Consider the following 15,000-nt stretch of genomic DNA (forward strand, 5'->3'; position numbering starts at 1 on the left):
GAGAAAGCAAACTCCATTGCCAGACAGATTTACTGGAGGTGGGTGAAGGTTGTGCCAAAGGGTAATTAGTACAAATGCCTTTGATTGGTGCTCTAAATCTTACAACCAATGGAGAAGCATCTTATTGGTCAGCATTGCTGTGTACCTTAAAGCCTGTGTGCCTGCCACTGAGCAGAAGAGCACAAAGCAGCCTCTGATGTTGGTCTCCTGCCCTATGTTGAACCTTTATTACACATGTGTGCACCTGATACAACAGCTCCGGCAAGCTGGCACATACGCATATCCTGCTGTAGACTCGTGGAGAGCAGTTTCAAAGCAACACTGAGTAAATAGAAACAAATAGGCCTATGCGTACCTGTTTGGGAGGGAGGGGGGGGGCGTAATTAACCAGTGCTCTCCCACATTCTCCTCCATGACATACCACGTGTCACCAATGCAACAAAGTGAGATCAGATCCAGTCTCCTAAATAGGTGTGACGTTCCATTGAACTCCATTCATTCTCCTAGTCTCCTACAGTCTCCTAAAAGGGCATGGTTAACATAGAGTAGCAGCTGAGAACCATACACCACATGGATTCCAAAAGAAACTCCTTACAAACTGTCTACCTTATATTAATCATCTCTGCTAACACTGACATTTTTCCTATTCAGCTACCTCCTTGCATGGAGCAATTATAATGCATGGCCGGCTGAAAAGTAAATTCAGACATTCAGTGACATTCAACCCCTTGGGAATTGACGAAGCACAGAAACAATTTTGGAAACAGTTGTCTTAAGATTGAAACAACCACTTAGTCCTGCTTTAAGAAGGTCTGGCATGTGAAAACCAGTGTGTTCAACATGCTTTTAATGCAAGAAATGTCTTTTGTGAGAGTGGGGGAGAGAGGGGGATTGTGAAACCATGTTCAACTACTCTCTGCCTCTTTGCTTTATTCTTAACCCCTCTTCTACTTCCTCTCTCTCTCTCGTTTGCTTTCTTTCTTTATCTCCATTTCCCTCCCCATGCATGCTCTCTCCATCTTCACCCAACTCTCTAAATACCACCCTTTTCCACTCTCCTCCATCTTATTCTCTTGAGGACTGTCGACATTACTTTCCAATAAAAGCCTTAAATGAATGCAAGCAACAGAATGGATGTTTTATTTAGCATCTTCCATCATGTCTATTTTTTAGGCCGACACACGGAAGAAGTAATGCCGAGTGTGGTTGACTTGATGCCGTCTCTGATTTCTTCTTCTGTTTCTATTTTTTACCGTCTTCATGGTTAGTGCATTAACGAATCTGAGAGGTCTCATGCAAGCTGAACCATGTTGGAAGGCACTCGTGAATCTAGAAAAAACTTCTGTGCATTTTAGTACTGCCATGCATGGAAAAGAAAAAGAGAAACATGACAGTAGGAAAAAGGAAATGACTTTCTGTCCCTTTTACCAATCTCCTGTAAAGTACTATTCAGTGAAGCTTGAAAAAGAATGTCCATTTCAGCCTGCAGATGAAAACTGGGCACACTTTGCTCACAAAAAACCCTACAGTACAGCAGTCAGTATCATCAAAATAAGTCATGTTAGATGCAGCAACCATTGAATAGGACTGGGTGATATGACACTGTGTGAGCATCTGGATTGAAAACGTCGTTATTTCGCAAAAAAAAACGTGTGGAATGACCGGCGGTCAGATGAACATACTTTGTTCAAACAAAGCATAATAACACATAAATCTCAGAACATAGTCCTACTGTAAGTACTTTTAAGCACAGCAACTGGGGAGTGGGGCTGCACAACATGGTAAAAACTATCTCTATTTGCACAATGTGTTTCCTGACACAACTAGAGAGAGCAACTGGATGTAAACCTTTAAACCTGAAGCTTAAATCTTCATAGACATCGCACAAAAGCAAAATCAAACTGAAGCAAAGGACAAACCATCACCATACAAAACCTTTTTTGTCACAATGACAATGGCTTCAGAAAATCAGGTAAATATGTGCAGGATTGATAATCATGAACTAATTGAATCTAAATTTTATTTCAAACATGTAGGAAAGAAAGAAAAGAGAAAAAACATTCATCAGAAAGTGGCATTTGATATACCAAAAAACCCTTCAATTTACTTTAAAAAAAAATTTACTTTTACTTCAGTCCTTACTTGGTTATTGATCATGTCATTGATATAACGTCACCATTGCAAATAATCACGCATCCCTTCCGAGGAGAAAGTGGGTTTTAGCGCATTTTACCGGGGAAAGACCACCAGAAATGGGGACAGTCCCCAGAGACATGCAACACACTCATTCAACAGCACACAGCAAACACAGCCGTACAACACAACCCAGAAACAAGGACTCGGAAATTGTGCTTCGGAAAAAAAGAAATAATCTGACACAGTTTATTTTTTTAAAAAGCGCTTAAAAAGTGATAAATCCAATAGAAACACAGAACCGTCTTCTGTTGAAAGCTTCAAAAATTTCAATATCAATTAATCAAATCAGCCTCATTTCATTCTGCATGTATAGCCACATAAGAGATAGGCAAATGAGCCTCGCGTTTAGCCTGCGCTCTGTATGTCACTCATGGATGAAATAAATTGAATGCTAAATTTGCACACCAGCATACGATCCGCTGCGCAGGGTGCACCACGCGCCTACATGGGAAATCCTTTGATTGCCATCCAATAGCGCCTTCATTAAAAATGACTTAATTCAGCATGACGAGAGAGAGAGAGAGAGAGAGAGAGAGAGAGAGAGAGAGAGAGAGAGAGAGAGAGAGAGAGAGAGAGAGAGAGAGAGAGAGAGCGCAGGGGAGATGTTAAGACACTTGAGTGAGCAGGAGAATGAGCCGCAGATGTGTGAAAAGCAAACACGCTCAGTGTGTGTGTGTGTGTGTGTGTGTGTGTGTGTGTGTGTGTGTGTGTGTGTGTGTGTGTGTGTGTGTGTGTGTGTGTGTGTGTGTGTGTGTGTGTGTGTGTGTGTGTGTGTGTGTGTGTGTGTGTGTGTGTGTGTGTGTGTGTGCGTGTGAGTGTGTGTGTAGATGGTGGTAAATGCAAGAGCGTTTTCCAATCCTGTCTATTGAAAAATGTGCAAACCATCCAATATCCATCCAGTATATTAAGTACCTCAGAATGTCGAAAAACTAGTTCCAATACAAAAGAGTGACGGACTGTTCACAGAGTGATATACATTATGCCTCATTGTTGGTCATTCAGAGTATTGAAATCTGACGTAAAGTGCACAGAAGAAATAGCAAGCATGTGACTGTGACTGTGTAAGACTGTGTGAGTGGTTCTTGGGGTTTGTCGAGTAGTCTAAATGTCTAGTAACAGGAAGCTGCTGTTGTTTCTGGCATGCTTGTCGACCATTAGACCGTTAGGTGGGAACTTAGGGTTAAAGGTCACGCTCATTGGAAGGCTGGAAGCATCTGCTATCTCTGGGTGCTATTGATTAGGACTGGCATTTAGGCCTTAGGCGTCACAGCTGCCAAAGCCATTACTGGAGATGTCACTGAGAGACTGACTGACAGACAGACAGACAGACAGACTGATTTACTGACTGACTGGCACAGTCACACGAACACACATGCGCACGCACACGCGCACACACACACACACACACGCACGCACGCACGCACGCACGCACGCACGCACGCACGCACGCACGCACGCACACACACACACAATTGTTTTCCCGAACTGGCATACATGTACATGTGGAACACAGAAAAAGCATCAACAAAGACACACAAAAACACAAAAAGTCACTCACATACAGTGACTGAGACCGCTTGTTTACGCTGCATGCTCACACATTTGTACACATATGTTTATGTTTGCTCCTCAAAGAGTTAAGTCACCACAAAAAATCACATCAAACAAGGAGGAAGTGAACCGTTGAGAAAGACCTGAATCTTTTTCTCATGCGCACAGGGCATCCAACATTTCCTTCTTAGGCTACCAAAGTGATGCAGTTTTAACATGCTCGACTTGTCAACAGCACAGGTGACAACACTCACACACATACACAGGCACGCAAACACAAACTCTAGCTCTCTCGCTCTCCCTCTATCTCTCGCTCTCTCTCACACACACACATAAACAAATATGAACTGAAAAATGCAAAAAATTCTGGCGAGGTAATACGAGGGGAATCTCAATAGAAACAGAACACACACACACACACACACACACACACACACACACACACACACACACACACACACACACACACACACACACACACACACACACACACACACACACACACACACACACACACACACACACACACACACATCCCTGGACTTGGGGCCCATCATCCCTGTTGTGCTCCAATGCTTCTTAATTAAACCAAATGCAGACCATATTAAAATGCCAGCAGCATCTTCAGCCTGAGCTGCACCGCCAGCTTCTAAACACAAGCACCCCAACTATACTGTATACAGAGGGCAGGGACTACGAGGGAGAATTTTGTTTATCGTCGCGCATAACTCCATGAAATCACGAACAAAATATCAATAACAACATTGTTGATGATGTAAATACAAACAAAATATCAACAACAACAAACCCTTATAGCGCCAATATGTCCATCACCCTTCCTCAAACAGATAGGATCTTCTACAGTACAGCATCTCCATAAATGGGATTTAAAATCTCTGATGCAATTTCTCGCCAACACTGCTCTCAGTATGCCTGAAATAATTCTATAATAACCACAATGTAGGGGTAGACTCTCTTAAGCTTTTGAGTCACTGCCTTTAGGCTGAGGCGATTTCCAGGAACTAGTCATTGCATTGCCACATTTGACAAGTCGGTGGGAAGCTATGTGGGTTTGAAGCTTTGGAAATGAAACCAGTTCAGTTACATTAGCTGTTCCTAAACTTTTTTTCTGCAGGGACCCCCTTTTAGACCCAAGAATATAATCACAACACCACCACCCTCTCCTATTTCAAACACCGAAACGTTTTTTTTCCATTCATTATTGCTAGATTTTAACTTGAAATTTGCAGGAAAAGTAAATAAATGCACTTTTGCTAACCAATTCATGAAATTGTGTTCACTGTTAACCCATGGTTTTGCCTTCTGCCTTAGAGCCCCCTGCATTACCTCCGTGACCTCCCGTCCCAACATAGGGGCCCCGACCCCTAGTTTGGGAACCAGCTGAGTAACATGAAGCTTAGCTTACCTTCCCAAAGTCCCGCAGGTCAAAGAGGTCAAAGGCCTCGAACAGCTCGCTCTTCTTCATGCCAAAGATCTCCGAGCAGGCGCTGAGGAACGTCCGGATGTTCTTCAAGCACAGGAACTACGGAAACACAGGAGAGACGACAGCAGAACATTGGCATGATTCGTTCTATGTATAGTAAAACGGTGCACTGAAGAAGGAAAAAAAGTCATATTTTACTTGCAAAAAAACAGGAAAGAAGAAAGCAGAGCACTAGCATGATTTGTTCTTTGTATAGTAAAACACAGCACAGGAGAAGAAAAAAAACAAATGTGCACAGTACTACTGGAGAGAAGACAAACATTACATCTGTTGCCTATGGTAAGCGTTAAATAACCGTGAAAACCACAGTGATTTAGCAAAACCTCAAACGCTACACTCAAACAAAGCATCATATTTCAGGGCGGACGAAAGGTACCATTATAGATATAAATGTACACAAAAACATAAACACTCATGGAGGGTGCAATAAAGTGTTGCAATTTACTGTAACTGTGGCTTCAAGTGTTAGACAAACATACAAACATGATCACGAATGTACTTTAACGGGATGACAAGAGTGAGGGAGAGTGAGACAGAGGGAGAGGCAGAGAGGGAGAAGGCTGGCTGATGTGGAAAAGTTTGGATTTTGTCTAGACCATCGGAGAAATTGCCTCAGGAACAAATCCCCCTTTATTTGGATAGAGCCTCCACCACAAAAGAAACAGCGTGGGTTAATCACCCAGCACGGGAACGCTCACAAACGCCCAGCCCCGGCTATAGCCCCGGCAATGTTATGACTGCTAGAGCCCAGCCCTAGACAACTGGCCGCAACGTGTCTGGTGGAGGCAGCAATCGCCTTGGATCTGGACTTCGTGAGCAGAGAGAGAGAGAGAGAGAGAGAGAGAGAGAGAGAGAGAGAGAGAGAGAGAGAGAGAGAGAGAGAGAGAGTGTGTGAAAGAGAGAGAAAGAGAGAAAAAAGAGAAACAGAGAAAGGCCACAGAGGCTAGAATCTGGTTTACTCTACACTTTGACAAGCACTCAAAACAATGGGCTATAGCTTAGCCTGTGCCTGTGTCTGTGCCTGACAGAGCCGCCATGCGATCTGATTTACGATGAGTGGACAGTGAGGTTAATTGGATGTATTTCTCCGGCACTTCATTTGAAAGGGACGAGGGCCCCCACAGCTGAACCGCCCTGACACATCTGAACACAAGGGGAAATCGCTCAGGGAAATATCTTCCTTTTTTTTGGTATGTGTTGGTTTTAGGGACTTTCCAGCTCTGATTTCTCTCTCAGAAATAATGAGCTAACGGACTTGGGCTTTAGCCAGCGCACGTTCGTCCCCGGAGAACGCTTAGTTCAGCGTCAGCACTCGACCGAGCTCAATTAAAACAGACAGACAGGTTTATTTATTTATTTATTTCCAAATGAAGGAAAAGAAGAGGTTCACTGCCACAACCTGCACTGGGCTGAAACGGAAGCAAAAAGAAATTGCTTCTCATCTATACAATCAAGATTTGGATAAGCAGCAGTGTTCTGTCTCACAGAGGGATTGCAGGGGTGTACTTTGCGTAATAGGAAGCCATAAAACAAACCTTAAAGCCATGCTGACGACAACCACCTGGCCAATCAAATTACTTTAACAATGTCTATTTTAAATTCAAGCCATTGCATCGCATTTACTGTAACAGTTTGAATCAATAGGAATGGCTATGAAACAATCATAAAGTAGAAAAGCAATCAGTTCCTTACATTTATTTTAGAAAATGATAAAATCAAGCGGACAAAAAAAAATGCAAACGCTATAACCGCACTACGGTTGCTCACAGATTTAGTGATGAGTGTACACAGCATATATCACTTATACAAGTCAGCATGGGAGAAGCCAAGCCAACTCCGAGATAGTGTTACACTTTATCGCCAGCGTGACAGAGCTACTGTGCAGCCCCAGCCCCAGCTTAGCAACTGTGGAGGGAGTGAGATCAAGATCAAGATCACCAAGTGCCAGAAGACCGTTGAGTGAAGGATTCGAAAGCAGGAAATGATACGCAACAAACACAAACACACACTCACAGTCTGGGTAGGCCTCACACATACAGTGGTGCCAGTTACTATTGGCACCCTTGAAGTTTAAGTACATTATGGGACATATCTCCAGACAACAAATAATAAGGTCAACCATGATTTTTCTATAGATAGCTTGTGGTTGATACTAATGTAAAAATAATCAACAGCATTAAATACTAAACTATGAGAGGGAAAAAATTGAAGACGGCAAAGCTCCCTGGATCACTGGTATTGGCACCCTTTACTGGATACCATTGTGGAAACCTAATTTGACTCAATTATGGTAAATCGCAAATGGGAATCACCTTTGACTACTTGCTTTTGACCATAGAACATGAATTAGGCAAGGAATTATAATACTTGTGTTTAAATAACCATGTGTTACAGCTTGTGTGTCTTTCACCAATGTGAAGACAGAGGACCTGCCTGAGGACACCACGAATACTATCATTTGCAAAAACAAGACCTCCAAATAATTAAAGGTCATCTGAAAAGACCTTGGTATAACATTTTCAACACTGTTGAGTTATTCAGAAATCTGCCAAACATGGAGCTGTAGAGAACATCCTTGGATGTGGGGGGTAGGGGAAGAAATTATGATAAAAGTATTTGGAAGTCGGTGCAAATAATGAAAAAACACAGGAGCTAACATCTACAGCCCTGACTGTCAACTGTGAACTGTTTTGGGTAGTTTTTTTCAATGAGCACCCCGTGTTAAACACTACACAAAGTAGTGCCTTTTGGTTGGAGACCAAGGCAGACCACATTGCTTAATAAAAGTCATAACAGGGAACACCTGACGGCTGTATGAGAAAATACAGGCATAGCACAGCCCTTTTAATAATGTTTTAAGGTCAGATGAAGCAATAGCACAGTTTTTCAGTGACTTACACAAACAGCATGTTTGCATACTCTGCAAGAAAGTCTTTAAGGAAAAGGACACCCTACCAAAAATCAAGCATGGTGTCCGATCCATAATATTATGTCACCCCATTGTTGCACCAGGTATTGGAGGCTTTGACCGTATCACAGGTATCATGACAGGCATCATGACATGACAGGTATCATCATTTACAGGAAAATGTGTAACCATGGCAAGAACACTTGGTTTGAGTTGAACATCGTGTGCACTCCAGCAAGACAAAACCCCAAAGAACACATCCAAATGCACAGTGGATTGGATGTAAAATGAAAGAACACAGTCATTGATGAAAACCAAAACCTTCGGAGGCTGCCATTGCTGTCTAATAACCCTTGAAGGAGGGGTGCCAATATTCCTGGACATGCCCTTTTTCGGGTTTTTGCTTGAAATTACAAAATGCATTTGGAAATAAATACTTGGCGATTCTAAATATCTTATAATGTTCAATTAAAAGATCCTGATGTTAAAAGTTGTGTATATTTCCATGTATTTCTGGATATATTGCACACTTTGTAAATAAAATTAAAGGGTGCCAATACTAACTGGCGGCGCTGTATGCACACACACGCACACACACGCACACACACACACACACACACACACACACACACACACACACACACACACACACACACACACACACACACACACACACACACACACACACACACACACACGCATGAACACACACACAAAAACACACACACACAGCCTGGGTAGGCCTCTGGCCCCCAGTGTGCGCTCGCTCGATGCCTATCTTAATGGAGTGGTCCAGCCGCCTGTAGTGACTGGCTGCGCTACTGTGTCCTGTCAAGATGAGCTGCTTCGTCCAGATGAGCTACCAATAGGCTGCTAAATGTTTGTGTGTGTGTGTGTGAGAGAGAGAGAGAGAGAGAGAGAGAGAGAGAGAGAGAGAGAGAGAGAGAGAGAGAGAGAGAGAGAGAGAGAAAGAAAGAAAGAGTGAGAGTGAGAGAGAGAAAGATATACATATATATATATATATAGAGAGAGAGAGAGAGAGAGAGAGAGAGAGAGAGAGAGAGAGAGAGAGAGAGAGAGAGAAAAAAAAGAGAAAGACAGAAAGAAAAAAACAGAGAGAGAGACAGAGAGTGAAAGAGCGAGCGAGCAAGAGAGCGAGAGAGAGAGAGAGAGAGAGAGAGAGAGAGAGAGAGAGAGAGAGAGAGAGAGTAGGCTGGGGAATAAAGGCACAATAGACGGTGGGAGAGAGCGGCGGTGAGGTGTGTCCCAAAGCCCACCATATATATATATATATAACACCATATTACGCGAACATGCAGTACAGAAGGAGGCTTGGTAGCTCAGCACGACGGCTAGCCCATATCTACACCACAGTGGCACTGCCTGATGCCGCTCCCTCTGCTTCTGTCGCTGCCTCTCCCTGCCGCCTGTGAAGCTGGGGCCTTATCAGTACAAGAGGCCCTTGAATTAACATTGGTCTTCTCTGAGGCACACAGCAAAGGGACTATTGCTGTATCACCATGCATCTACCACCTCTCTCTCTCTCTCTCTCTCTCTCTCTCTCTTTCCCTCACTCTATCCCTCCCTCCCTCCTTGGTCTCTTGCCAAACTGGTGTCTGCGGTAGCAGCATTTTAGTTCTCTCATGTTGACTTGTTTCTCTCTGTCTCTCTTTCTGTCTCTTTTGATCACTCTCTCACACACTCTTTCTGAAAGCTTTTTTCAACTCATTTTCTGAACAGGTTTCGTAGGAAGTGGGCTCACTCCGACCCTGTTGAGAGTGATACTAAAAGAAAAAAATCACATAGCATAGTGTCTCTGTTTCAGTCGTCGGTAAGAACTTCACACTCTTTTTGGCTTTTAATGAAGGCTCAGCTGCAGCTCAAGTCTAGCTTAACGTGTCCGTCTGTGTACAGGAACTTGTCTCAGGGTGTAGTACACCACGGAGACATGTTTGACACAACACAGGGCCCTAGTATCACCACACACACACACACACACCAAAATCTTTTCTTTCCACGCAAGTTCCTCGTAACATTTATTCCAGGCACTTTCCCCCATGTTTTTCATCCTTACATGTCAAGCTCAAAATGATAAACCACTCGCCCTCCATGTTCCCATTGTGCTATGCAGTACGTGACGAACCTACAAGGCCAGAGCTGAGGCTAGGTGGTGGGTGGGTGTGTTGGGGGGGGGTTTGCCGGTGTGTAACAGGAAGCTCCCAAGGCGGGAAGAAGGAGGTAAATCAGCCCCGCAAAGCAAAGCAGCCTGAGGAAAGAAAGAAAGACCCATTTGGTGTTCACACATGTATGTATTCTGTTTTGATATCAAAGCAGCTCGTCCCTTCTTTTCTTTCAGGGGATACCTTCGGGGACACAGAGAGAGAGAGAGAGAGAGAGAGAGAGGGAAGGAGGGAGAGAGAGTCAGAAGCAATGACGGAAAGAGAAAAAGACAAAAAGAGAAAGGAAGAGAGAGGAGGAGAGAGAGATAGAGAGGAACGTGCAGAGAGAAGTAGTGTGAGACAAGTAAGAGAGAGAGAGAGAGAGAGAGAGAGAGAGAGAGAGAGGGAGGGAGGGAGGGAGAGAGAGAGAGTCAGAAGCAATGACGGAAAGAGAAAAAGACAAAAAGAGAAAGGAAGAGAGAGGAGGAGAGATAGATAGAGAGGAACAGGCTGCGAGAGGTAGTGTCTGAGACAAGTAAGAGGGAGGCTGAGGTAGAGGTAGAGATAGAAAGTGAAACAGAGACCAAGAGCCAGAGAGAGGGAAATAAGGCATGCCATGCATTTCAAACCCACTCTGATACTAAATTGGCTTCTGGGGGACAGAAGAGACACACATGGCGAGGCGAGGCGAAGCCAAGGTGGAGAGCAGATGAGATGAAGGGGGGATGGATCAGGTGGAGGTAAATGAGGCAGAGGTGGGGAGCTGGCTGGCTAACAATCTCGCTGAAAGCCCAATGCTGCCACAGCTCATTTCACTGAGCTGGTTCCTGCATTAGACAACCTGCCTTCCCTGCCTTGCCTGCCTGCCTGCTTCCCTGCACACACAAACACCTTGTAAGTCCCCTCCAATTGCCAGGCAACCATGTCTGAGGCTATAGCTTCCATGGTGCGTCCTCCTGCCTGCCTGCCTGCCTGCCTGCCCGCCCTCCTGCCTGCCTGCCTGCCCACCCAACACACAGCAGGCGTGCACACAGACACAGACACACACACGTACGCACGCACTCACTCACACACACGCACACACACGCACAGACAGAGTCACGCACGCACACAAGTTGGTCCTGGATGTTCGTTCACCCTCCACAGGAATCTAAACTGATGCACAACCTGACTGAGCAGGCCCAGTGCTGTTTCAGGAGGTAGACAAGAGAGGAAGGGCATGCTCTCCTGTCTTCTCTGGAGTGTGCACAGTACATTTTAAAGTATTTATTCAACACTGCACCTTTCCCACATAAAAAGGTGGATCGTCTCCATGTCTGCCATTTTAAATTTCCAGTAATAGACATGTTTAGCTGCAAAACATACTGTACTTTAGTCAGATCTTGTTATTTTGTTAATATTTGTGAAAAGATCCAATATGGGAATGAGCAACATAGTTGCAATGGACAGCGTAGTTGCAATGCCTACTCTGTCCACAATCCTACATACTTTAACTTTACAGAGTAGGACCAACTCAAGGAGTGCTGAATTTGATGTGAGAAGTGAGAAATGTACTGTGTGGCTGAGGGCACCGTTAGCATAATAACATACTGTGAGGTACCAGGGTGCATGAGCGCTAAATTTGACTCTTTATTCACTTTGTAGCCTTGTAAAGTGTTGCATAATGTATCCTAAGTAGGCAACAAGGCAACAAGGTGTCAGTTTTCAAAGGCGCCGCCCGGCCCTGAGAGATAATAAGGTGAGCTCAGTACAGCGAGGAGTACACGTCTGGAAATAGCGCACAATCCCACATTTTTTATTTTTGCTTTCAAAGTCACGTGGCAGGTTATTACTCGATTGAGCTCCTGTGTGCCGGTGTGCTCAGACTCGGAAATGAGCTTCAGGAGTGATGGCGGAGGGTTTTTGTATGCTGCGCGTCTGCTAGCGGGTTGTCATGGCAACGCGGTAATGCCGTCCGGTCGTAAAAGGGTAAGCGTGTCACGGCTCGGTGATCAAATCGGCTCCGTGCCGCCGTCAATCTGATCAGGGATCTGTGTCGTCGTTAAGGTCACCCTCCCCTACAGTGCTCATCACTGAAGATGTGTCAATTCAAACACACACACATGCGCGCGCGCACGCACGCACACACACACACACACACACACACACACGCACACACACACACACACACACACAGAGTCCTCATCACTGATCATGATTCTGTGTCTTCGTTAAGGTCACCTAGCCACCCACTCACCTCACAAACACACACACACACACACACACACACACACACACACACACACACACACACACACACACACACACACACACACACACACACACACACACACACACACACACCTAATCACTGATCATCAGGCTTCAGTATCCTCGTTAAGGTCATCTGCTGGTCATCATCAATTTAACCAGAACAACGATTGGCGGCAGCCGGGCTTTCACCTTACAGTAGCCCGATGAGGGAACGACACCGAGCAGTGATTTAATTACACTCTCAGAGGTGGTCTGCTCCTGTCTGACAATGTGTGGAGTCTGTGTGTGTGCTAAAGTGTGTGTGCAAGTGCGTGTGTGTGTGTGTGTGTGTGTGTGTGTGTGTGTGTGTGTGTGTGTGTGTGTGTGTGTGTGTGTGTGTGTGTGTGTGTGTGTGTGTGTGTGTGTGTGTGTGTGTGTGCTAGTGTGTGTGTGTGTGTGTGTGTGTGCTAGTGTGTGTGCGTGTGTGTGTATGTGCATGCGTGTGCACATGTGCGTGTGCCTGTGCGTGTCCGTGTGTGCGTGTGTGTGTGTGTGTGCATGTGCGTGTGCGTGTGTGTGTGTGTGTGTGTGTGTGTGTGTGTGTGTATGTGTGTGTGTCTGTCTGTGTGTGTGTTAGTGTGTGTGTGTAGTAGAAAGGTGACGGTACAGTTTCCATGCCTCTTCACACCATAGCTCCAACACTGCACAATAAGGTCCAGTCATGAGGTGTGAAATATGATAGTTAATAATATACTGGGCTAGGTGCTTAATTATTTTCTAATGTAGTCCGAGGTGGTAAATTACATTTAGGAGGGCGCCTATCTCATCTTACTGACATGTATGGCTGTAAAACACACGCGCACGCACGCACGCACACGCACGCACGCACGCACACGAACACACACGAACACACACACACACACACACACACACACACACACACACACACACACACACACACACACACACACACACACACACACACACACACACACACACACACACACACGAAGCAACCTTGTTAGAGTAGTTAGCTGGAACGATATTTCTGGAAAAGACATAAATGTGTTTATTCACTCAGTGAATGTAAATAATGGGGTTAGCAGAGGGAACGGGCAGTGTGTCACGTCGGCCAATTTAAAAAACCTAGGACGGGAGGCAGTTGTGTTGCGATTGGGAAACACTATAGCTCGCGGTGGTGGGCGAATATTCCGCTGACGGGGCAGAAAGGAGCCACGATGAGATTTTTTCCCCGTGACCAGGGGTCCACTCCGAAGCTCAGACCAGAGACCAGCGCGGACCGATGAAGCTACTTAGCAAACGCCCACACCACGCTATGCTACGCTACACTACACTACACCACATTCGTTAGGCTCTCCAGTGCAATTCCCAGGGCCATTGTATAAAGTCTGAACTGCTGGACCTCGACTTATCTTATCTGTCTGGATGAGGCAGGAGTTTTGGCTTCCAGGACGGATGAATAGTCCCTCTGGCACAGAGCAGCACTGCACTGCTGAGGTTTCGGGGAGTATTTCTCGGCACTCGATACGCCGCATTCGCAAACCTTGAAGTAATTGGCATTTAGTGAACGCATCCAAATGTGCCTGACCTTTTGTAACAGTACAATAACTCAGGGGTTGAAGTGCGCCAAATGCGTGTTAATGCCAAGAGATAATGCAAGTGTGGCTAATGAATTTTACACTGCAATTTATAGCCCCTTGCTCTTGCTTTGAACTTGGGACTAAAAAGTTTTGGACCTCCAAAGAGAGCGCTCTTTTAAAGTATTAAAGTCGTACTTAAATTATAACACATAAAATGATATAATATATAAAAATGTAATATAATATATATTAAAATCTAAACATAAACTTTATATTTACATTTAGCAAGTGCAACTAGTGCTATCAAAACAACAATAAAATGTGGACTCACTGAACTGATTTGCTAAACAAACTTTGAATTTTATCACTTCACTTCAATATCCTTTACTCCTACTTAATTTATGGAGGGGTGGCATGGTACGTCCTCACCCACTGGTTCGTGGGTCATCCCTCTGACATTCTCAAACAGGGCTTGGACAGGAAACACATTCTGGCCAGATGAGTGGACATGCCTGCAGGGTGACCTGTCTGCATGGGTGAGCCAGGACTCAGGAGATGGACAAATGCCCAGTGATGATGCTTTTACCGTTTGCAATGGACCATCACCAGGGTTGTGGATGTACTCTGACTTTGGCGTCATGACCAGAGTACCCCAGAGATCTGGGTTGGAAATCTGGGTTGGAAATCAAATGGATGACTTCTCATCACCCTCATGAAAACCATGAATGTCCATGAGAGAAAAAAAAAACGATTTATAGGTTACCCATCGCCAAAGCCAAGGAGCAAGCAGATGACTACTCCAAGCATGATGACAACTCGAAGCATGAAAACATTAGGCAATTCTACCTC

General features: G+C 44.8%; 1 protein-coding gene across 3 annotated transcripts in view; it reads right to left on the bottom strand.

Annotated features, from left to right (window-relative positions):
- Positions 1 to 15,000, bottom strand: part of LOC134455621 (guanine nucleotide exchange factor VAV3) — a 196,297-nt gene that overhangs the window by 171,174 nt on the left and 10,123 nt on the right. For all 3 annotated transcript variants that reach the window (XR_010036135.1, XM_063206800.1, XM_063206801.1), the window contains exon 2: positions 5,174 to 5,290. Coding sequence is in view for 2 of the 3 variants with exons in the window: in XM_063206800.1 (XP_063062870.1) it covers positions 5,174 to 5,290 (117 nt within the window). In the remaining variant the exon portion in view is untranslated. The remainder of the gene's footprint in view (positions 1 to 5,173; positions 5,291 to 15,000) is intronic.

The sequence above is a fragment of the Engraulis encrasicolus genome, chromosome 9 (assembly GCF_034702125.1).
Source record: "Engraulis encrasicolus isolate BLACKSEA-1 chromosome 9, IST_EnEncr_1.0, whole genome shotgun sequence".
Classification (NCBI taxonomy): Eukaryota; Metazoa; Chordata; class Actinopteri; order Clupeiformes; family Engraulidae; genus Engraulis; species Engraulis encrasicolus.